General features: G+C 61.6%; 1 protein-coding gene across 1 annotated transcript in view; it reads right to left on the bottom strand.

Moving 5' to 3' along the window:
- TP73 (tumor protein p73) overlaps positions 1-24772 on the bottom strand; it is a 71007-nt gene that overhangs the window by 21938 nt on the left and 24297 nt on the right. Inside the window, exon 4 of the mRNA XM_058552727.1 lies at positions 1171-1413. Coding sequence (XP_058408710.1) covers positions 1171-1413 — 243 coding nt within the window. The remainder of the gene's footprint in view (positions 1-1170; positions 1414-24772) is intronic.

Below are 24772 nucleotides of genomic sequence, written 5' to 3'. Positions count from 1 at the left end.
GGGTGAGCAGGGAGCTGCCGTTCCCCAGAGGAGGTGATGCTGCCCTGTGGCCGGGACCTGCCAGGTGCCCATGGGGTGGGTGCAGGGCAGGGCTCACTCTCCCCCTCCTGCTGGGGAACAGGAGACCCGGAGGACCCTTGGGGCTGCCTTTCCTGCCCAATGCCCTGCCCCACACTCGGAGGGGAGCCTGCGGTCTGTCAGGGGGTCTTGGCGTCCCTGCAGCCTTCATGCTGCCCCAGCGGGCACGTCTGGCAGCCCCTTCCTCTCCCAGCTGCAGTATGACAGTGCAACGCAGGGGCTACAAACACAGCTGCAGGAGCCTGGCCACTGGCTTCCCATGCCAGCACCCCTACTTCCCATCTATCTGCGTGGCTCTGAGCAAGCTACTTTCCCTCCCTGTGCCTCAGTTTCCTTGGCTGTAAAATGGCGCAATAACACATTCTACCTTGTGGGTTGCTGGGTGGTTTCAAGAGTTAATGTAAACTCAAAGTGCTTAGCACAGTGTCCAGCTTCGGGGAGCAGCCGCCGGTACGAGGGATGTTATCAAAGTTAGCAAAATCCCAACCGGGGCCAGAATGCTCCCAAGGGCACCGTGGCGAGACCCAAATCCGCAGCTCTGGGGTTCCACCCCGACTTTCCCATCTCACGCCTGTGCTTGGAAATGACAATGCAGATACCCTGCAGGCAAAGCCCAAACCCTCCGACCACCAGACGCTCCTTGCCAACTCCACACCACCTGGAAGAGGCGCCTCCGTGGACCCCAGGGCGGCCTCAGGTGGCTCTGGGCAGCACGCGCCTCCTGCCCACCCAGGACGGGGTTCAAACCAGAGCCCCCACCTGCGCGCACGGAAGGATGTGTCTAGACGGACTTGGTGAGGACGGTCTGTCTCTGCCCCACGGGCCTCGCTGGCGGCCCATGTCCGTCCCCTCTGAGGCCCTGAGGGAGGCTGGCCGGCTCTGGCCATGGTCCGAGGGGTGGGTACACCCAGACTGCCCAGCCCCAAGACCCGCCTCCTGCCCGACACTCCTCCCGGCTGGCCTCCCTGGCCAGACGGGAACCCTGTGTGGACAGCCGGGCACGCTCGGCCCTCCTTCGGTGCCCAGGACCCAACCACCCTCTGCACACCCTGTGCCCCACAGATGTCCGCTGGGAGCGGGGGTGCAACTCACCGTCCAGGTGGCCGACTTGGCCGTGCTCGACTGCTGGAAGGTGACGTCGAAGTGGTGGGGGCCAGGGTAATCGGTGTTGGAGGGGATGACCGGCGCAGGCGACATGGTGTCGAAGGTGGAGCTGGGCTGCGCGTAGGGCGAGTGGGTGGGCACACTGGCGGCGTGCTCCGGGGTGTAGGGGCTGGTTGAGGCCGCGCGGCTGCTCATCTGGTCCATCGTGCTGCTCAGCAAATTGAACTGGGACTGGCGCGGGATGGGGGAGGAGGGAGGGGGAAACACACAGTCAGGCTGGAGAGTGGAAGCGCCCGGCCGGGAGGTGTCCTGTTACAGGAGCCTTAAAGGGCCAGCGGCTCAGTCATCCCAAATATTCCCTCGGTGCCCCCCCACCCGACAGGTCACTACTTGTGTTGGGATAAACTGACATTCACCTGGCTCTCCCCTCTCCATCAGCCTCCCGGGTGCCAGGGTTTCTGGGGCTCCACCGAGCACACCTGGAGGGAGCTGCCTGTGGGGGCAGGCGGCTCCCAGCCCCTGGACGCTCTTGTGGGCTCTGACTGCACTCTCCAGGGGCCTGGACAGCCTCGCCTCCCATCCCCCCATTACAGCTCAAAGTGAGGAGACCCCGGCCTCAGGGAGCCAAGCCGTGGGAGAGATGAAGCTGGGGGAGAGGGCGGCCCCAGCATACAGGGTGGGCTTACCCTGGGCTCTGGTGCAGAGGATTCCAGGAGGCCCTGGGGGACGGATCCGGCCCCTAGGTCTGGCCATCTAGGTGGTGTGGTGGGGGTGGGGGCTGAAGGTTAGTGGCTGAGCCAAATAGCTGCTTTCAAAGGGGCTCTTCTAGAAGGACTGCCGCCATCTGCATCAGAATGCCTCCTCCCACCCTCCGCAATTCCCTCTTGCTGGCAGAGTTCTGCCTGGTCCACACTCTGCCCCTACGCAAGCCAAGGGCCCTGGCAGCCCAGCCCTCCCCCAGAGCCACACACCGAAGGAACAGAAATGCGGAGCTGCACGGTTGTGTGTCCCCTGGGTCACCCTCTGTGGGGTCCTGGGACCCCGAGATGTATCAGCCCCCTTCCGGAGTTAAGGGAGGCCCCAGCGAAGGAGGGAAGGGGTGCCGGCCCCATGCCTCTAATCCAGGGCAGATCAGATCCCACCTGGAGGGCCCGCCAAGAAGACCCCTTCCCCAGTCTGGAGGCTTCAAGTAGGAGGCAAGTTCGGGTTCAGAGGGTAACACAGTAGCTGACATTGGCCAGAAAAGCCTCTAACCGCAAACGCTTAAATGGTTCTTTCTCCGTGCCAAGACGGCGCCGAGGTCTAATTTAATCTGCTTCACAGGCCTGAGGTCGGACTGCTATTATCCCCGGCTTACAGATGAGGAAACTGAGGCATGGGGTGGGGAGTGACTTGCCCAGGGTGATGTGGTGGGCCCAGCAGACGACACAGGAGATCAGCCATCCCAGGGGCAGAGACCCTGAGAGCCCCAGGATGGGTGGGACGGTGAACTGGGGGGGAATTCCATCTGGCAGGCAGAGGGCCTGCGTCCCCATGGGGGCAGTGGGAGCAGGGGTTCCTTGCCTTGTGCCCTTCTTCAGATAGACCCCGCACTCTCCCCTCCACCAGCCTGCCTCCTCCAAATTGAAAAACAAAAGAGCACATTCCTTGGTCTCTCCCAGGGCCACAGGGTGACCCCAGTGCTCAGCCTCTTTTCTGCACCCCAGTCTTTTCCTCCATCAGATGGGCTGGGCCCCCTCCAGCTCAGCACACTGGAGAGCACACATTCCTGGTGTGTCCTTGATAAGGGTCCTCAGAGCCCCCAGGCCCCCTGCCGGCCTGGGGAGGGCAATTCTCAGTAGGAACAATCCTCTGCTGAAGGCTGCCCAGCCTGGAGGAAGCTCAACACAGGCGATGGCTGAGAGAGAGGGAGGTGACAGGCGCCAGGTGGCTGGTCCTTACCAATGCCACAGCCCCGCGCTCCTGGAGGGAAAGCAGAAGCTTTCCTCCGCACTCCAGCCCCAGATGGTAACTGCCACCCCAGTGCGGATGCCCTGGGGCTGTGCCTGCACGTGTAAAACGGGGAGGCCCCAGCACCCACCGCCCCGCCGGGCGGGTGCATGAACAAATTGCGGTGTCCGTACAATGGAATATTATTACTCCACCACGAGAAAGAAACAAAATCTTGATACATGCTACAACCTGGAGGAAATGCGAGAACATGCCAAGTGAGAGAAGCTCGGCACAAGAGCATCCATACTGTGTGATTCCATTTCTATGAAAGTCCAGGGAAGGCAAATCCACAGGGACAGACGCGGACCGGTGGTTGCCGGGGGCTGAGGTTGGGGTGGAGGGCTGAGAGCTGAGAGATGCAAGGTTTACTTTTGAGGTGACAGAAATATTCTAAAATTGACGGTGATAATGGGTACATATATCTGTGAATATAGTAGAAAAAAAAAACCCACTGCATTGTACACTTTAAATAGGTGAGTTGTATGGTATGTAAGTTATAACTCAATAAAGCTACATATTTAAAATAAAACAACAGAGGGACCCAACCCTCACCTCCTCTGCCACCCACTCCAAGAAGACAAGGAGACAGAACAAGCCACCCCCTCCACGTGGGGCCTGGGCTGGGGGACCCCCGAGTGCTCTCTCACCCCCCCAGACTGGCAGCGCTGCTCCCAGGGTGCACGCCGTGTGAGCCCATGGTTGCTGTCTCCCAGACTGGACTGCGGGCCCTACAAGGACAGGCGCTCTATGGGTCATCAACGCGTCCCCACGCGTGGAACCATCCCACATGGCAGCCACGGGGGCAGGTGAGACGTGGTCAGTGCGAAGTGAGTCAGTGCGAAGTGAGCTATGCTGTGGGCGTCAGGGCTCCCCCATTCCAAAGACTCAGTGCCGTGAAAAGAACGTGAAATAAAACATCTCATTCACAATTTCAGTGATGATGTGCTGACACGAGCATAGTCTGGGATAAATAAAATAAATTATTACATTACTTCCACCAGTTTCTTTTCACCTTTTTTAATGTGGCTACTAGAAAACGCAAAATTACGTATGTGGCTCTCGTTCCATTCTCCTGGACGGCACTGGACTGGACCCTCAGTCAGTGTCCACGGGGCCGAGAGGGACTCGCAGCTATGATTACTGCTATTATTATTATTAGCACCCCGTTTGTGGAGTGTTTCTAACTACAGAGTGGTTACTCAAGAGGTTTGCTGATCGAGGGAAGTAGCAGACAAGTGAATGAATGAATGAATGAATGGCAAAGGTGCGTGTGCTGGGTGGCAGGGCAGCTCCCCCTGGTACAATGGATGCCCAGGAATGAGGTCCAGACATGAGGTCCCACCCCTCCTGCTCAGGGAGGCTGAGAGCCTGGTGAGCCCTGGGCCACCTAGGGCTGCAGGGAGCCTTCCTCCATCCTGGCCTCAGGATTGAGGACAGCCCAGCACACGGTTCCAGGTCTGTCCTCCCCGCTCCATCCCCAACAGGCAGATGGCCATGCCGGCGGGGCAAACGGCGGCTGCCTCCCTGCTCAGGAGGAACGGGAGGCAGCCCCACGACAACATTGTTCAGATTTTAACTTGTCCACATTCTTTACCAATCTGAGGCGGGTGCCAGGGAATTAGTCACTGAACCAAAAGGAGCAGGGCTGATAGGATCTCTACGCCCAGCAGCCACAGAGCTGGAGGGAACCCGGAGGCTTCCAGCAGGCAGGGCCCGTGAGTGTGCGGGAGTCCTAACGAGATGTGAAGAGGCCGCTCTGCGCAGCAAATTCGGAAACCCGCAGAGCCCTCAACACGGTCCAAGGGGCCTCCAACAGGCTCCCTGGGGAGAGCCGCCCTGAGCAGTAAGCAAGAGAGCGAGCGAGGGTTCGAGGGTCCACGCCCTCCTCTGCAGACCCTCCTCCCTCTGGCCCTCTAGGATGTCAGGCTCAGTGGCACTTTTCACTTCGGTGCCTCAGAAGCTCCCACTTCCCCAGGGGAGCGGGACCACAGCAGCACCGTTTTGGGCTGGCTAGTTCCAGTGGACGCTGTTGGGGCTGCCCCTTCCCTGGGTCCTGCTCCCCCAGGAGATGGCAGAGATTTCTGTCCGGTTTGCTGCACGCAGCTGTGGCTCTGAGTACGGCAGAGGAAGTGTGGGGGCTACTGCACAGCTCCTCAAGGGCCTTTCCTTCCCTGCCCACAGGAAAGTTCTTTGCATTTCCTTCCTAGCCCAGCTGGGGAGCTTTGCCGGGGTGGCTTCCCCTGGGACCCACCGAGCTGCCGAAACAGGGAAGCATGGACCCCGGGCAGAGGCCCGTCTCACGTCGGAGGCACAACACGGCCGCATGGAAGCCCTGAGTGGGGGTTTCCTCCAGAACCAGAGGCCCCGGAAGCCAAGGCGAGACCCACTTGGCAGCAGCGAGGAACCCGGGCAAAACCAGGACTTTTTTGGTTTGTTTTGCTTTCAAGAAGAACTCCCAAGAGAGTGGGCTGATTAGGACACGCCCGGCCCGCGGCGGCCCACATGTGCCTACATGTGCGTGCAGGGCTCCTGGGCCCGACCCAAGGAGGGCCGCGAGCGGGTGGGGGTGACGGAGCCAGCCGGTGGCCTCCCCTCCAGCGTCCAGGTCTCGGATGTGCCAGGCCTGCCTCTGAGGCTCCACATCCTGGTGGGAGGTGGGTAGGAGCCCTGGGAGGGGCTCAGGGCCGGGCCGGGAGAGCGCACCCCCTCCCAGGTCCTCAGTGTGTCCAGTAGAGCAGGACGATGCCAGGGATCCTCACACACCAGGACCGGGCAGGCCCCTCTACGACGGTCCCTGTCCATTTGCCCCACAAACACGCATTCAGACGCTCTCTGCCAACGTGGAGAGACGCTGGGCAGGGACACAGGACGTCAGACCTGCCCTCAGCGTGCAGACAGTCTGTGCACTGTGTGCCCGGGTCAGCCTCCACAGGGCAGCCGGGCTTGCTCCCAGGGTCAGTGCTTCTTAAGCTGGAATCCCAGGGTGGCCTATTTCTGCTGTCAGGCAAAGGCACACACGGGCTGTCTCCCTGGGGACCACGTGCACGGTGTTCTCATACACAGGGCCCAGAACACACACAGGGATGGAGCAAGGGGCTTAGACATCAGGCTGCGGCCACCGTCTGCAGAGGGAGGAGGCTGACGGATGGGGAGGGGGTGAGCAGAGGCCCCGCTCCCTGGACAGATGTCCTAAACTGTCTGGGCACCACCCCTCCAGGAAGGGAGCTGGCCTCTGCCCAGGACTCTGGGAGTCCCAAGGAATTGAGGATGCTCCTGAGGCCCGAGGGGGCCGCCCTGGGGTGGGATCCTGGTCCTGCTCCTGCCCCACCCCACCCACCTCGTCACCAGCCTCTGGGGCCTCCTCTCCAGTCCCTGTAGATCCGCTGTGCTTGTGGTTAGCACCAGGTTGGGGATAGCGAGCTGGGGACAGCAGGCTTGTAAATGCTCACACACACGTGCTTGGCCAGAGTCTCAGGTCTCAACCCCATTCCCAGACCTTGTTGCCTTTGATCCTCCCCATGCCCTGCCCTGGGGGAGGGGGGGGCCTGCAGGGCTGTGACCTCAGCAAAGAATAGGGGCTGGGGGTGAGAGGCCTCGAGGGAACCCGGCTCCCATCTCCAGGGTCAGGCCCTGAGCCCCACCCTAGAGCCAGCTGAGGGTCCTGCTTGCCCACTGGTCTGCCCGCCCGGGGGATCCGAGCTCAGCCCTGCCCTGCAGCCCCTGCTCCACAGGCTGGACATCCCAGCCCAGGACCCCAGGGCCCTTTGTCAGCCAAGCTGGGGTCGGGGATCCCCACAGGTGGGCAGGAGATGGAGGCCCGGGCTGGCCATTCCGGAACAAGGGGCTCTCCTGGTCATCCCATTGCCCAGCCCACTGCCCTCAGGAGCAGGAGGTCCAAGGAGGGCACCCCACGCAAGGACATGTCCTGGGGGCAGGAGGAGAGGGATGCAGGGACCTCCCAGGTCCAGAGGGGCAGAGCAGAGCTTTAAGATCAGGATACCCGGGGTGGGGGGCTGAGTCCCAGCCCCACGATGTGACCCAGCGCATCACTCCACCCCCCGAGGCCTCTGTTTTGTCCTCTGCAAAGTGGGGATGAAGTCAAGGTACACCTTGTAGGACGGCTGTGGGACCCTCATCTGCACAGAAGCCCAACAAGACGAGGGCTGCAGACGAGGAAACTGAGGCCAGGTCGGCCATGCTGAGGAGCAGGGGGGGACCCAGACCCTCATTCGCTCACTCAGCAGGCACATGGATGGGGTGATCGGGAGACCCTCGTGCCTCAGGGAGGTCAGTTCCCACCTGTCATGTCACATCTGGCACCGGACTGGATGCTCAGAAACTGGGTTGAATGAACCAGACCCCGAACTCACAAATAGACCCCAAAACCCCTGCGGGCCCACCACGTCCACTCCTGCTCTGGGCACACTTGGTGGTCAAAGGCAGCTCTCGCCACAGCAGCCCTTCCGGGAGCCCCTGGTGGGAGTGGCCACAACGTGCACCGACCATGGTCCAGGCCAGCCAGCCCCAAGCCCACCAGTGCCCCAGAGCCAGGCCACCTCCCTGTGAGGGCAGGGGGGCATCTCCCCTGCGTCCTCTTCTGAGCCCCCAACCAGATCACCATCCCAACAGCCAGTGAGTTCTCCAGGAACAGGGCTCTTCCTGCTCCAAGGGATCAGTCCTTTCATCGTAAGCCGGACTTCGTGGTTTTATAAGTATCCCATTTTATGTGTTTATCTATTTAAAATTTGTAAACCATCTCATATGATTTTTGGGGATGTAGATGGAAAATAAATTGTTTTTTTTAAAGTCTGTGCCTTTGGGGCCGGCCCCGTGGCACAGCTGGTGAAGTGCGCGTGCTCCACTGCGGTGGCCCGGGGGTTTGCCGGTTTGGATCCCAGGCACGCATGGACGCACTGCTTGTCAAGCCATGCTGTGGTGGCGTCCCTTATAAAGTGGAGGAAGATGGGCACGGATGTAGCCCAGGGCCTGTCTTCCTCGGGAAAAAAAGAGGAGGATTGGCAGATGTTAGCTCAGGGCCGATCTTCCTCACAAAAAATAAATAAATAAATAAAGTCTGTGCCTTTTATAAGCCACAGGAAGGCCAGCTCACTCAGCCTGCATTCATTTGTATTTGTGGCAGAAATGGAGGTTTCATGCTTGTAAGACTTTTACTGTTCTTTCAAGGTTTGGTCAGGATGATACCCTCACACAAAGCATCCCTCCTAAGACCCTGAAAGGGAGGTCTGGCTGCTGAGGTGGTACGATCAGTCCTCCATCCTTTCCCCAGATGCCTGATGATGGGGAATGAGGACATTTCCAAAACCCTTCCAAAGAAAACCAAGGGCCCGAATGCACCTCCGAGGAAAATCCACCTGTGACCTTCCTGGATGTGGAAGGTGGTGAACCACAGGGCCTGAGGCTTCACAAGTCCCTCCCTTCTTCCTTCCCTCCTTCCCTTCTCCCTCCCTCCTGCTCCCCCTCCCTCCCTCCAAACCTTGTTGAGTCCCCACACTGGCCCGCCTGCTGTGGCTGCTGCTCCCCGAGCTCTGGGCCTTGCAAACACATCTCCCTTCACAGCTCCAATGAATGGTCTTCGCGGATCCCCTGTGCACCCGGCATTCACTGGTGTTCACTGGAGCAGCCCACTGCTGGCCTAGGGCAAGGCCTCCCCTGGCTCTGTTCTGGCCACATCCTGCAGCCTCTGACCTGACGGGCACCCTGGCCTTCACCTCACTCCCCCCAGCCCCTCTCCACTCCCAAGCTGGATTCTGCCCTCCAGCCTCCAGGCAGGCTCAGAGCCCACCTCCCCAGACTCCTCCTCCAGCAGCCTGGCCTGGCTGGCCCCTCCTGGCCAGGAGCTGAGCTCAAAAGGCAAGGTGCACAGATCTGTCCTTCCCCAGGTCGGGCAAGCTTCCGTGGTGGGAATTATGTCACGGGGCCCCGGGCTTGGCAGGAGAATCAAGAGACTGGGGTCCTGAGCCCCAGCGTCACCATGGCCTGGCCACGTGGCCCCTCTCTGTGAAAAACGGAGTGAACAGTGTCAGTCAAGCCTTCCTCACGAGACCAGAGTGAGGATCCAAATCGGAGCGGGGCTGACTGCGAGGGCCTCTATGGTGACCAACGCAGGGAGAGGGGGCCGCTGGAGGAGCCCCGGACACTCTGCTGGGCCCTCGGCCCAGACGCTCCTCCCCAGATCACCACTGAGCTGGCTCCCTCGCCTTCTACTTAGACGTCGCCTGGGGGTGGGGCGGGCAGCCCAGCACTCCCCACTCACGATACACAGTTCCCCCGGCCCCGGGCATCTACCGTGTTGCTGATCATTCTGCTCCCTGCACTGGGAGAGGAGCTCTGAGCGGGGCAGACACGAGTCTGTGTTATCACGACTGTTGCTACTGCGTGGTGCAAGGTGGGCACCAGCTCCGGGTTTGAGGCCCCGGGGTCTGATATCAGAGGGGTCTGCCTGGAGCATCCTGGGGAGGGTCAGCCAGGCCCCCTCTCCCTGAGGTTTCTCTCTCCACCACCCCTAGGCAGATGTCTGCTCTGACACCCTGTGCCCCCATGCTCCCAGGAGAATGCTAAGACCAGACTTTTTTATAGGGTATGAAACTTCAAACTCCCTGATCTTCTCCCGCAGGCATGTCTGGGCTTGGGTGCAGCCTCACCCAGAGGTGAGCGACTGACATGCAGGCTGGGCTTCAGCATGGAGATAACCCATCCCTCCCGAAACAAGACCTCCATCCCGCTGGTATTTCCCACAGTATCTCCCGGAGTCTGTGATTAAATGGATGGAAATGCCAACAAGATTCGACTTGTGCTTGGGGGGGAAGCTCCCTCTCCTCCTGAAAATATGCACATACGCGCTCTCTCCTCTCACTGGGGCTGAGGCAAAGCCTTGCCCAATCCTATGCCAGGGCCATGTGGAACTTTCCACACCTCACGTCGGAGAAACATGCCCCCAGAAGCCCCGCTCAGCTGCCGAGGCGTGTGTCTGCAGGACCGTGAGGCCCAGGGCCGCCTCCACCTGCAGACAGCGCTGTGGAGATGAGTGAGGGTGGGCCGACTGGACCCGAGAGCATCCGCAGGGCCCCGGTTGGGTCTCCGGGCTGCAGCCCTCTGGGCTCTTCGGAACTGCCCATGAACAGGCAGGTGGCCCAAGGGATGCAGACTTTATTTAACCAACAGGAAATGGGCCCAGTTCAGGCCCAACCTCCGAGGATGCCGAGAACCTGGAATGCAGGTGGGGCATTCTGGCATAGCTCCCCTCCTCCCTGAGCACCGCTGGGGGACGATCAGCCTTCCCACCTCCCTGCCTGCAGCCCTAGAGCCTGGCCCAGGTGTCAGCCCTCACATCCTTTATGCATCTGTGCATCAGTCTGTCTGTCTGTCCTACAGATGCTAATCAGGCCCCGCCTGCACCAGACATCGTGGGGGATGCTGAGGTCACTTTGGGCCAGTCAGCAGGGTGGCTGCCCTCCTCAGTGGGGGAGAGTAAGATGAGCAGATGGACGGAGAATTTGGATTGTGACAAGTGCAACGAAGGTCACAGGGAGAGTGAGGTGGGAGTCACATGTGTGCCACTGTGGACGGCCCTCCGCCACGGCATTTGAGCTGGGACACAAAGATGGAGGAAAGCAGCCCAGAGAGCTGGGGGAGGGCAATCCAGGCAGAGGCAGCCGCCCTCAGCCCTGGTTCGCTCATTACCTCCCCAGTTCAGGCCTCTGGAGGGACAGACAGGCCAACCCAGCTCCTCCCACCAGCTCTGTGACCCGGACCAGCTTCCTGGCCGGTGAAGATGGCTCATCCCTTCAACACTGTCCCAGGCGCTGGGAGACAGCGGCGGGATGCAGAGGCCCATGCCCTCCCCCAACTTGTCTCCCGAGAGGCGATGACAGCAAAGAAACCAGCAATGAGCGAGCAGGGGGCTCGCGGCTTCAAAACAGGCAGCCGGGCAGGGGGCGCCCAGGCCAGGGGACTCTCTACAAGGCAAAGGCAGCGATTAGTGGAGTCCCGAAGGAGGGTACTGGGCAGGGCCTGGGGAAGAGCAGCGGGTAGAGGGCCTGCAGCTGCAGGAAGGGCCGGGGGGCAGGGCTGAGTGCAAGAGCTGGTCAGAGAAGCAGAGCCCTCCTTGCCGTAGCAGAGCGTGGCTGGAGCCTGTGAGAGGCAGGGGGCAGGGCGGGGGGAGTGGGGGGCATTGAGCCGAGGAGCAGTGTAGCTCAGTCCGGGGTCCCTCTGGCCCCGAGTCAAAGGCAGCGACGGGGAGACCTGTGAGTCGTGTGGGAGCAGCGCGGGGGGCCTGACACCTTCAAAGGTCACGCTGACGGCCCCTAATAAACAGGACGTTGGGTGTTGCACGCAGGGGTCAAGAACAGCTCAGGGTTTGGCCTCAGGGAGGAAGAGCGGATTCCCACCAGCTGAGACAGGACGTGTCACCCACGGGGGAAGGTGGGAGCTCAGCTTGGGCGGGTAAGTTGAGGTCCCACCAGACATCCACATGGGGATGCAGAGAGGCGGCTGGCCCTCAGGGGAGGCCGGGCTGCCACGGGGACTTCGGGGTGGGCGCAGACCCTGGCTGAGGGGGCAGGAGTGCGAGCAGGTGGAGCGCATCAGGCGCAGCGAGCCCAGAGAATGGGGTGACCCATTCTCCATCCCCCTGCAGCAGGCTCTGGGATCTCCCTTCTGGAACAGTCAGTCCCTCCCCAGGCCCCAGAGAGCCTCTCACCCTCGCAGCCCAAGGTCGGGGTGCCTTGTGGCTGCCCCTCCATTCCTCAGCCCAGTCCCTGCTCAGCCACTCCCAGTTCAGCTCTGTCGTCTCCAAAGGAACACCTCCTGCCGGGGTCCCAGTGGTCCCTGTTCCTTTTCTATCCTGGCTCTCTCCCACCACTTGGGCGGCGTCCCCGGCTGCCCTTCCCTGTCTCCTCGGCACCCTCTCCTGGCTGCCCCAGCTGCTCCCTCATCTCCTTTACGGTGTCTCTCCCTCTGCCCATCTCCAACTTGGAGAGCCCAGTGTTGGAGCCCAGGCCTCGATCTCCTCTCCAGTTACTCTCCCTTGGTGCAGCCCCCACCCAGCCCTGACTGTAAACCCCACCAATGCTGGGACTCGCCACTGGTCATCTCCACCCACGCCCTCCAGCCCCCAGGACACCTGCCCCAGAGGGTCCAAGCGGCCCCTTATGTCCAGCCAACGTGGCCCAGACTCCTCACCCTCCCTCCCGCCTGCAAGGCTCAAACAAAACCTTGACATTTTCCTGGATTCCTCTCCTGCCCTTATTCTGAAGGTCATCTTCAAACTCCCATCTGACTGCCTCCCACACCTCCCCTGATGCCCCCTGGTCTGGGACACTTCTCAGGTCCAGCCTGCTTCTGGACAGCCCCTCCCTCCCTCCCGTGACTTCAGGAAGTCCACACCTCCCTCTTCTCCCTCCTTCCCCTCCCCCTCCTCCCCTCCTCTTCGTCCTCCTCCTCTCTTCTCTTCCTCTCCCTCCTCCCCTCTCTCCTCTCCATCCCCCTCCTCCCCTCTCCTCTTCCCCCCTCTTCCTCTCCGTCTTCCTCCCCTGGCTCCCCTCCTTCTCCTCCTCCTCCCTTCCTCTCCATCCTCCTTTTTCTCCTCCTTCCCTTCCTCTTCCTCCTCTCTTCCCTGCCTGCTGCTCCTTCTCACCTGTGAGAAGGCTGAAGAGCGTCTCACACACAACACAGTTGAAGCAGAACACTTCCTTTTCACTCCAAATCCCCCCTCTGCAGTTGCCCATCTCAATAAATGGCCACTCCCTTCACCCAGTCGCCTAGGTCCAAACCTCGGGTCACCCCTACCCTCATACCCAGTTTATCAGCAAATCCCATCCAGAACCGGGCTCTCTCCACCTCGCCTGCTCCCACCCAGCCCAAGGTGCCAGCATCCCTCCCTGGGTTATCCCAGCTCCCAGCGTCCGCCCTGCCCTCCTGTGGTCTGCTCTCAGCACTGCAGCAGAGGCTCCTAGAACCCGTGTGGGTTCGTGTCCCTCCCGCCTCGGTATGCCCTTGTATGCAGTAGGCGCTTAGCAAATATTTCTTGACGCACGGATTGGCTTTTCCCACCTGGGGTCCTTCCTGCCCAGAGGCTGCACTGTCTGTGGGAGCAGAGGGTGACCCTGACCCACGTTCTCAGTGGCTCCGAAGCCCTGTGCCCTCTCACGCATCTCACACTGCTCCGGCTCAGAGATGACCGTGTTCACACAGCACACACCACGCACACCCACCCGGGGCCGGGCCCAGGGACGGCAGAACGGCCCCACCCAGTGGCTCCTGATCCGGCTCACAATGACCCTGCAGCGCAGACAGGGCCGGCCCGTCAACAGAGACAGGCCCAGGAAGAGCCAGCAGTGTCTGATATTGCCCTTGTTTATCTTTTGAGACTCTAGAGCCCTGACAAACAGCGAAGCAGCGAAGGCCAGGAGGAGGCTGGGTGGGGCCGCCGGACGCCCACCGGAAAGAGTAGTGAACGGGAAAGCAGAGGTTTCCGACCGGGAAAACTCAGAGTCCCAGGGGCCCGGCTCTGGACCGCTCATCTGCGAAGCACCCCCCTGAGCGCGTCCTCGGCTCTTTCCTGTGCCATGAGCGCCTGGTCCCCATCACGCCCCAAGCCCCACATCCGTGCCAGCTGAAGGACCCCAGTAAGCGGGAGTCGCCAAAGCCACGGCAGGCGTGGGTTTCAGCCCTCACCGGGAAGGACGGCCAACAAAGCAGACCGAGAGTGCAGCTAAGCCCTCAGGATCAGACTCCGTGGCCCCACTGAGCCCCCAGCACAGAGCGGGCTGAGCAGAGATCCTGGTAGCACCATCCTGCTCCCAGGTAAGAACCGGGGCTCAGAAAGGTGGGTCCTGCAGGAAACCCCGCCAGGAGCTCTGACAGCACCCTGCAGCTCCATGCTTCCTTCCCGGCCTGGCGGGCCCAGCGGGCTCTCAACAACAACAAAGGTGACCAAGTAAGCTTTGGGCCAAGTACCATTTCCTCTCTCGAGACATTCGCATGCAGCGGGAAGGGTCTGGAATACTCTCCCTCTGGGACAGAAACAGGAGACAGACACTTTGACAAACCAGCATGTCCCAGCCCAGCCCACCTGCCCAGGGAAGGGGCTCTGCCTTCTACCTGTCCCAGATACGAACCATCGGAGCTGCTCGATGGACACCTGCTGACTGAACAAACGAACAAATGAAGGGACCACAGTTACTGTTGGTCCACAGAGAAGCCTAGTGATGACAAGGTTGGCCACTGCTGGTCCCCAAGGCACAGGGAGTAGCAGTGGGGTGGATGCCAGCGGCTTCCCACGTACCCACCGGCCGGGAGGTGATGCTCCACGGCCCAGAGCAGCTGGTCTCTACGTGTCCCCAGCCCCCACCCCCGGGAAAGGCGCCACAAAGCAGCCGTGCCCAGCCTCCGCTGACTTATACTGAGATAACCACTCATTCAAGAGAAAATGCAACACCAGACTCCCCTGAGTCCTCAGGGCTTCACAGCCGGCTGGGCAGGAGCACTGGCCTCCAGGGCCTGGGCTTTCTGGCTCTGCCTTGGGTTCCATGCGTGACAATCAGACACCCTCGCAGCAGGAAGACAGCCCCTCCTGGCTCACAGACCGCCTACATGGAGAGTCTGGGGGCACGAGGCTGCTCCCCAGGGAGTCCCCGGCCTGCCGTGTGAGCCCGGTGACATGTGTTGGTGGACAAAGGAATCAGTGAATGAGTGAGTGACAGACGGGAGAGAGAGAGAGGAGGAAGAATGCCCCCTCCCCACTCCAGCAGTGGCCCATTCGGGGACAGCCACTTCCTTTCCCAGGGCTGGGTTTCAGATAAAAAGGTCATGCCGGGGGTGTGGAGAGAGGCCATGGAGTTTCCAGACTCGAGTGCACGGAGCTAGTGCCCGGATCAGGCCGTGTAAACAGGTCTCCCACACCCCTCACCCCTCCCGGCCAATGTGCACTGGCACTCTTCCCATGGCCTTGCCGTGTGCCCACAGGCACAACCACACATGTACCTATCTCAGTACGCAATGCACACCAACACACACACACACACACACACATTCTCACTCACACGCACATCCATGCTCAGACACACTCACGCACATAAACACACACGTGAGTACACACACACACCTAAGCACACCTGTGCACGCACACACACTGCCAAGAGCCCACAGGTCTCCAAAGGCTGCCGCCCCCTCAGGTCTTTGTGGCTCTGCACTCACGGCTCCTGTCCTCTGCCCAAAGAGCTTGGGGACACCTGGACTCTGTCCAACTGTCCGTCCTGTCCCTCTGCCCACTGCTGGGTCTCCCGCAGGGCACATAGTACCAGTGGCCCCTACTCTATCTGCCTCAGTGGCAGGAAAAATGGCCCTGCGTGGAGCAGCTGTGCCCCACCCACCACCTGCTCAATTAGCAGCCTGTTGCCTGCCTGGCCCCAGGGACCTGGCATGTCTGGAAATGAGCCCAGGTCCCCGGGGCTCAGGCCACAGGGGCCAAGCGCAGGCTGCAGTCACTTCCTTTGCCTCTGCTACGCCAGCTGCCCCTCCATGAGGGTGCAACAGGACGCCTTGAGGCCAGCCTACTGCAAGTCCTCGACCTGGAGCTCAGACCCACACCAAGCCAGCCCTCAACGGGCAAGAAATGCTCCTGCCACTGCTGCCAAATGAGCAGATTCCCAGGTGAGGATGCTCGTGGCCTGGGATCAGGCGGTGACATCTTCACAGCCCAAGCCCTGGGAGCAAAGATAACCTCCCGGGTACGCTGAGCTCCTGGCTGCTGGGGGAGGGCAGGGCAGGGCAGCCCCAGAACCCTGAGCCTGGGACAGAGCCACAAGCCTAAAGCCAGGGAGCGTCGGAAACCCCCACGTCAAGAGGCAGCCACCCAGCCCTGACCAGATAGCACCCTGCCTTCCTCTCCCTGGCTGTTGGTCCTGCCCAGCCAGTGGGCGCTGCTCCTCAGAGCTTCTCCAGGATGGGCAGACCTCTGCCTCCATGCCTGGGACCTGCCCCCAGCCCCTCAGCTCCTCCCGCCTGCCTCTGCTCACCCCAAATGGTGACACCCCAACGGCAGCAGGTGCCTGACCAGGGGGACAGACAAGAGAATGCCCCCCTGACCCCTGCATCATGGTGGAAGCCCCACCAAGCCTCCTGAGAAGGATAGAGACAAGGGTCCCCGAATAGATCAGAAGGGCGCACGGGGCACACCTACCGTGGCGAAGTGCTGCATGGGGTCACTGACGTACAGCATGGTGGGCGCGTGAGGGTCTGCACACACCGGGGAGCAGGTGTGCCGAGGGGCGAGGCATGGGTCTGGGTGGCTGGGGGGCGAGGGGCAGAGAGGTGGCCGCCTGGCAGGGTGGGCCCAGGCGGAGAGGCTCCGTGGCTAGAGGAGCAGGGGCCAAGGATGCTCCGGAACATGTGGGCTGTTTGTTGGCATTTGCGCCCTCTCCATCTCCCTTAGTTCTGTCAACGAGCTGCATCCAACAACAAAACAGGGGCCCACCCCTTTATTCCTCATGACTATTCATTAGTCCAGGGCAGGCCTCAGCTTGCCCACTGCTGTGTTGGACCGCACCAAGGAGGCTGCATGGGGAGGGGACAGTGCGCCGGGCTGGTGGCCGGCTCCATAATTAAGCCGCACCCGCCTGCTCCTGAGACGACACCCACAGGAGGCCCTAGGGGCCACGGGCGTCCACCCCTGAGCACGAGGGGGTCAGCCTAGGCCCTTGAGACCTCGGTAGGCAAGGCCGGGCCACCCCAAAGGAAAGAGATGGTGCCGTGCCCCCAGCATCCAGGGCGGAGCAATCTCCCTCCTGCCCAGGGAACATGGTGGTCCACCAGGCCCACGCCAAAGGGCCGATTGGAGAGGAGAAGCCCTCAGGGAGACTGTGCTCCCCGCTGGACCCACAGGCAGCCTGGCGACAGAATAAGCAGCCCGGGCATGGCCCAAAGCCAAGGATCGAGTCAGAGAAAGCAGAGCCCACGTGCCCCAGGCCCTGCTGCCGCCAGCCTGTTCCTGCTGGTGCAGAGCCCCCGGAAACAGGGATAGAGGGACGTGGCCCGGAAGGAGGACCGCTGCGGCCCCGGCCATTGCAGCGCACTGATGGCCCTCGGTGCTGCCAGGGGTCTCTGCAATGGCGGCCACCTAGCCCGGGGCTTCACGGGGGTCACCCCCACTGCCTTTCTGGAGGAGTCTGAATTTCCATGCTAATCTAACCATCTCTAGTACAAAGACTTGGCTGTGGCTGGAATCCCCCCTGGACGCAGGCAGGGCGTCAGTTTCGCACAACTAAGTCATGAGAAGGTGGACGCGCTGACCTTATTTCCAAGTCCCCAAGCACAGCTGCATCTCCCGACACAGCTTAAAAGCACTCGGGGTGCTGGAAAGATGGCGCCAAGAGCCTTGTCTTCGGCCTGTTCTTGCCACGTCCCCAACCACTTTCAGGTTCCAGGGAGCTAGGAGCAGCCGGGGTCAGGCAGGGGGGCTCAACCTGCAGTCCACCAAGGAGCCCATTGCCATGTCCAGTCCCCCGCTCCTCGGCTGACAGGGAGGGAGAATCCGGGCAGGGGCCGTGCACCCAGGCGCTGCCCCCCGAGGCCCTGGGCCAGAAGACCCCAGCTCAGGCTCAGGGAACCTTGGCAGCGGCAGCCAGAGGCACGACCTAGCACACCTGGCGCACACGGGCTGGACTCCCATGACTCTGTGACTCCGTGTGGCTGTAGCTCCCAATGCAGAGGCCTCCCTCCCTCACAATGAGACAATCAAGGAAAAGAGGTTTGTAAGATAGACAGATGTTTGGGAAGGGGCTCTGCAGTGGGGCCCAGGTTGGAAGTTCTGGCCGGAGGCAGCAGCCGAGGGCCTTCCTTGCCCAGGATGCTCGTAGACGGAAAGGCCTGGGGCGGGGAGCCCCCAGTGCTGCCCCAGGAGGGTCTGCCGTTCAGTGAGGTTCCTGTGGGATGTGGCTGGGCCTTGCTGCAAAGCAGGCCTGGGGTGGGGGTGCCTCTTGGGCTGGGCAGGTGGGCTGGATGGAGGGACACGAGAGCCAGCTGGAGAGGGGGCAGGCCCTGGGTTCCAACCCCTACCCCCCACAGGGCATTGTGCAAAGCTGGGCGCCCTCCCCAACGTCTCGCAGCTGGGCGCCTTCGCCTGTCAAGGGACAATCTATTGGAAAAGAGCCCCAGCTGAGGCTCCGTGCACAGGGGCCGGCTCAGGGAGGTCGGGGAAGGCCGGCCGTCTTCTTAATTGTACCAGTTTTATAAATAGCCAAAAGGGGAGAGCAAAGGGAAGAAGAATTTGAGGTGAAAGACACCAGGAATGGGCAAAGGGTAGCACAAAGCAGAGACTCAGGTGTGGGGCCTCAATCCCAACGTGGCTCCCAGGTACATGCCCTGCACACCCCCTCCTCTTGGTGGGGGGGGGGGCACTGTGAATGTGATGACATCACCTGTGACCTGGTTATGAACCAGTCGACACTGAGTTGATCAAAAGGGAGATTATCCAGGTGGGCCTCACCTAATCAGGTGAGCTCTTCAAAGAGGTCAGGGAGACATCCTTCTGATGGCCTTGAGGAGCAGAATGCCAGGTTGTGCAGGGGCCATGTGGCAGGGGATGGTTGGTGGCCTCTAGGAACTGAGAATGGTGGCCCTCAGTCAAAAGCCAGCAAGAAAGAAGGATCCTCAGTTCTACGCCTGCAAGGAACTGAATTCTGCCAACAACCAGAGCCTGGAAGAGTCTCCCAGCCTCAGATAAGATTGGGTCCTGGCTGACACTTTGATGGCAGCCTGGTGAGACCCTGAGCAGGGGACCCTGTGGAAACACGCAGGACTCCTCATCCACAGAAACTGAAGTAATAATTGGAGTTGTTTCAAGTTTGTGGTGACTTGTTACACAGCAATAGCTAACTAATACACCAGGAGAGTGAGGCGTCAAGCAAAGACCGTGGGCAGAAGGAGGCCAGGGCTCTGTGGGAACCCAGGCCACTGGGATGGCCCAGGGGTGGCCTTGGCCTCACTCTGCTTGGGGCTCAGGCCTGCAGGGCACAAGGCTGGGCCACAGGAGGAGCTGCCCACACATGTGCCCTCATCTGGAAGCTGCCCAGCAGGAGGCAGGGCCAGGCAGGCCTCCTGTCTTGAGCCCTGGAGGAAGCACTGGAGGCAGGGGGTCCAGGGCAGAGGGGCCACATCCTGCCACACTGCAGGGGCACTCCTTGAGGAGGCTCGGGGCACTGGAGTCTGAGAACCAGCATTGTCCCCTCCACGTGAGCCTGGGCCAGGATGGGGTGCCCAGCACGACTGAGAGTGAGTTTCCACCTCTAAACGCACCAGAGCATCACCCACGTCCTGTGCATTGATCCCAAATCCTGGCCATCCAGGGGACAGGGACAGGGCAGCCGGGGCCTCTGTCCCCAGGAACTGGGCCTCCTCCTTGCTCGGTCCTCGCTGCTTCCTCCAGGTGGCCTCCCAGGCGGCCCCACTGGGCCCTGCGCACCTGCTCTTCTAATTCTCACTTACTGGGGATTCCACCCCACCGAGCACTTCCACAGGATTCGTGGCAGGAGGGACGAGGTGGGACATTTCTTTTCTTCCACCTGCACAGGATGGCACAATTCACCAGAAGGGCACCAGCGCTGTGCCAGCTCAGGGCCAAATTCCTCACACCCATCCTGACCACCCATAGGCTGGTGGCTCTGTCCCACCCCAGGAGGCCGTTCTGGGACCTGGTGGCTGGCCGGGGTTCAGCTCCGTCCACCCCAGAGGCCCTTCCCACTGACGCGTATTGAAGGAAGGGCTGGTTGGGGCTCACTGGTGGAGGTGGGGGGGCTGGGGGTCCCAGAGCTGACTATGGGGAACTGAGCCACTCCCCGCCCCCGAGCTCCATCCCTGCCCTTCCTGGGGGCTGCAGACCCTCCTTGGAAGGAGGGTCCTTTCCCTCCCTCTGCCCACCTGTCCCCTTCTGGGGGCTGGCCCAGTTTCCTAATAATTGTTACTCTGGAAAGTGTCCACACCATGCCCTCCCTTCTCCTGGGCCTGGGGGGAAATGCCCCCTCCCGGGCCAGGAAGACCTGCCCTGGGTGACTGCAGGGGTCTCAAGCCCCAAGGGTCTGCAGGTTCTAACCCTGTGTTAGAGCTGAGAATGGAGGTCCCTCTGCGCAACTTGCTGTGGGCACCTGAGGAGGGTGCGGTGGGGCATCAGCCCCGCCTGCCACCTCTGCCGGCTGCAGCACCCCCCCCCCCGTGGCCCACCTGCCCGCCACAGCTGTCACCAGAGAAAGGCGCCAGGAGAGGCGGGAAGGGGCCCAGGAAGGGAGGGAACAGGCGCGGGCAGCCAGGGCCAGCAGGAAGCTCTCAGACCCTTGCAGGACCAATAGGAGAGGCAGCCCCACAGACTCTGCAGGGGAGACTGGGGACGAGGCCGGAGGAAGGAGAGCCGCTGGAGAGCCGCTGGCCCAGCGAGCACCTGCCATCTCCCCTTTCCTCCAGCTCCCCGTTCACGCATCCTCAGAGCTGGGAGGGGGCTCCCTCCCAGAGCTGCCCTCCTTTTGTCCCGGGAGACACGAGACTCAGAGGGGATGGCCCAAAGCCCAGACCCAGCACCGTGATAGGTGGGAAGCAGGATTCCTGCCTCCTAGGCGCCTTCTCACTGCCTGCTCCGGACACCCCGAGCGCTCACGTGGGAGTGCTTCATCCTGTCTGCCCTCCTCCCAGACAATGGGGAGTCTCCAGGGCCAGGGAGACCTCACAAGCTTCCTCTTTGTCAGGGTGCCCGGCCAGGGTCCAGGAGTCACCTCCCTCCTCAAGACTCCTGGCCGGCCCTCCTCTCCAGCCCAGAGGGAGGCTAGCAACTCGGCAGGCTTTTCTCGGCTCTCCTCTTGCAGGAGGTGGGGGGCCTATTTTAGAGATCCTCGTGTGTGGATGAGCCACCCGGGGTCTGCAGGGATGGCCAGGACCAAAGGCCACCCCCCAAGGCAAGAGCTCCACCGGTAGGAACCCCAAGGTGGGCCTGGGGCATCAGGTTCTTCCTTGGCACAGCAGCTCTGGGGCTGGAGGGGGCGGCTCCCAGGCCCTCCTTGGCTCCACTGTTCCGGATTCCTGAGGGAACAGCTTTCTTTGTGTGTGTTTTTTTGAGGAAGATTGGCCCTGAGCTAATATCTGTTGCCAATCTTTCTCCTTTTTTCCTTTTTTCTCCCCAAAGCCCCAGTAGATAGTTGTATGTCATAGTTGTACATCCTTCTAGTTGCTGTATGTGGGACGCAGCCTCAGCATGGCTTGATGAGCGGTGCATCGGGCCGCGCCCAGGATCCAAACCAGCGAGCCCTGAGCCACCCTGGGCCACCGCAGCGGAGCGCGAGAACTTAACCGCTACGCCACCGGGCCTCCCCGGGAACAGCTTCCTTAAACTTGAGCCCCACAACACAGTGAGGGGTGGCTCCAGAGCCTGGGGGTGGGGGACGGGCGCCCATCAGCAGAGGAAGAGCTGGCCAGAGCAAGCACCGAGCACGTGGGCCCTGCAGGAGAGTGAGCGGTGGGGGAACGTGTGCGGAAGCCTTTACACCCGGGCCAGCACCCCGAGTCAGGACCGCAGGGCTGATGGACCCCGAGACATGTGACTCCATAACTACTTTCCTGCCAGAGGCCCAGCATAGGGAGTGCCAGAGTCCATGGTCACCAGCCTGAAGTCCAACCTCCCCCCCCCGAGCCTGAGGCTTTCCCTGACAGCCGTGGATCTGCCAGTGGACAGGGGTGGAGCCACGGGGGTGGGGGACGAGGCACTCAGCAGCCCCCCAGCATCACCACCCAGCCGGGTCCAGGTCCCCACCCTCAGCAGCACAGATTCCTCCAGGGGCTGCGTCCTGGCCGGAGAGGCGCCCGGCTCAGCTCTACAAGACGCCCTGCCTGCACCCTGGGCTCCGGCCCCTGATCCAGGCCTCCAGACTCAGTGGGCAGAGGCCCTTGGGCAAGGTAGCCAGGCGCTGGGGCTCTGCAGGCAGCTGCCTGAGCTGCTTCTCTGAGCCTCCATCTTTGCTTCTGGGCTGTGTCCACCTGCATGAGGGTTAGGGGTGGGCTATGGCAAGCTCACGGCGCGGTGCCCAGCCGGGGGGCCTGGTTGCCCCCACCCCCCGCCGGGACCAGAGTGGTTCCGGGGAATCCCCACCTCCGGGAACCGAGCTTTGCATGCAGGTATTTCATGCGTGACTTTTACCAGGAGGCATGTTGCTACCTGACAGATTCGGCTCTCTTGTTGTCTGCAGAGGTGGGAGGACCCACCCTCGGTACTCCACTGCTGGTGAGAGATGGGGCCTCCCTCCCCGGCCCAGACACGCTCAGCAGCGGACATCTTCCGGGAGGGAGGCCAGCCCACCCCACCCCACAGGGACCTAGAACTGGCCCCTCTGCCTCCCTGACACTCGGTCTGTGGGGTCTCCAGGCCTCCTGCCCTGGGGGGGTTAGCTGGGGGGCAGCCTCCGGAACTCCACGGACAGACCTCTTAGAGACTGCACCCAGGGGTCCTCTCCCTGGAGCCTGGTGGCAGCTCCTGCCCCTCCGCAGAGGGGCTGCAGCGAGAGCCCGAGGCACGCGGCCTTTTGGTTGTAATGTGCGTGCCTGACGCTAAGATTCTGATCGCCGAGGCGAAGGCTTCAAAGATGTCCATCTGGAACGAACAGATGTGTTGCCAGCTGGATGACACGGCTACTGGCAAAACAACCAGATAAGAGCCAGGCCCCCCAGTCCACACAAAGGTCACCTTTAGGAAGCCCTGGGTGACCCAGATAACTGACCACCCAAGTGACCCTGCTTTTCTCTCTGAGCCTTAATTCCTGCTCTTCTGTTTTAAACTCACCAATAAAGAGTGAACCCGAGAAAGCCTAGGCCCCCACCCTCGACCCCAACAGAGGCAGAGCCCCAGGTCCGCGTGTGTACTCTCTACCTGAGACCTTGCTGTGTGGCCCAGGTGTGCCATGTATCCCCCAGGACCTGTGAGTACAAACCTTGTTCCTCAAGGTTCCCCGCTGGGTGTTGCTGTGGGCGTCCTGCACCCATAAGAACCTCAAGGGCCGGTGCAGCCACAGCGCTGGCTCCTGTGGGGCTCCCGCAGGTAGTCCGGGCCCAGGTGGGGGCCCAGGCATCCCAGCCGAGAGCATCGCTATCATAGCCTGAGACGGACCCAAAACAGTGGAGGACACTGACGTCCAGGAGGCGGGCACTGAAAGGTGAGAGGTCGGGACCCTTGGCCCCTGGGGAGCCGTTGGCAGAACAGAGAACATTCCAAAAGGAGAGGAATGACACTGCCCGGCACTGTCCCAGTACCTGCCTCAGTTTCCCCACCTGTAAAGTGGGGATGTAACAGGTGCTCAAGGCAGGCGAGCTGTTTCTACTATGACGTCTCCTGAGCAGAGGCAGGAGGCCGGGGCCATGCAGTTGGATGCCTCAGACCCAGTCAGAGGGGTTCCTCAGAGGAACAGACCTCATGGGGAACTTGCTGCCCACAGACCCTCACCCACCCCAGGCTGCGACTGCCCCACATGCCCTCTCCTAGTCCCATGTGGGCCGGGTCCTGCACCAGCCCAGCGTTGGAGACAGAGCTAGAATAGAGGACATGGGGGACCCTCCTGCCAAACTCCTCCACTTCACCCTGGCTCATTCACGTGACTGGAGACCCCATGGCCCCCACAATTCGCTGGATGCTCAAGGTGCCTCAGACGGGTATGTGTTGGGGTGAGGGGCTCCAACTTCTGGAATGGGGGGCTTTAGGGAGGGGTCCAGGCTCGGTGCCCTCCTGGCCTCCAGAGTTCCCAGCACCACCTCCCTCCTGCCCCCTGGCCCTTGGCCTGGTGCCAGTGCCCCGAGACAAGATGTGCTCGGCGGGGGGAGGCCAGCAGCCAGCACAGCTGCCATCCAGGGAGCTGCGAGCTGGCAGAGCCAGTGCACCCAGGGGGCCGCTGTTTCCAACGTGTTTTCCTCACGAACCCCGCGAAGTTCCCACCACAAGTCCCCACCCGAGGGAGCCCTGGGCAGCAAGCCTTGTGGGCAGGACAAAGCAGCCCGGGGGTCCGGCGGGGACTGTCCCAAGGAGGCGACTGCAGGGTGTGGGTGCTGGGGACAGTAGGCATTGCTGGGTCCTTACACCCCCTTCTTGTGTCCCACCTACCACCCACCTCCTGGCACACCAGGGCTGGGAAATGGGTGGCCAGAGAGAGAGCTGGGATGTAGCCACCACCCAGTTACCCCAGCCCTATCTTCTTGCCAAGAGGAACACCCAGTGTGTCAGGACCCGAGGCACCACAGGGCTGATGGAGTGTCGGCAGCCTCAATTGCCCCTGCATGCCCCCATCCAGTCCCCTTCCTCTGGAAATAGCATCTTGATCTTCCTTTGGGCCCCTCTTCCCCATAACTCAGTCCCTGTGGTGGGCAGAGCCCACTCCACTCCATTATATCCTGACCCTGTTCCAGGGGACCCAGGCTGATCAGAGGCTCAGAGATGAGCACAGGACGACATTCAGACCAATGAGAGCCAGGCCTGCTGGACTATGGGCAAAGAGAGGTCCTCCCCCACAGGAACGGGGATGCTGGTGGAGCCTGGTACCCTTCACCACAAGAGGAGAGGCTG

The sequence above is a fragment of the Diceros bicornis genome, chromosome 13 (genome assembly GCF_020826845.1).
Source record: "Diceros bicornis minor isolate mBicDic1 chromosome 13, mDicBic1.mat.cur, whole genome shotgun sequence".
NCBI lineage: Eukaryota > Metazoa > Chordata > Mammalia > Perissodactyla > Rhinocerotidae > Diceros > Diceros bicornis.
This window is presented reverse-complemented; position numbering and strand designations above follow the sequence as displayed.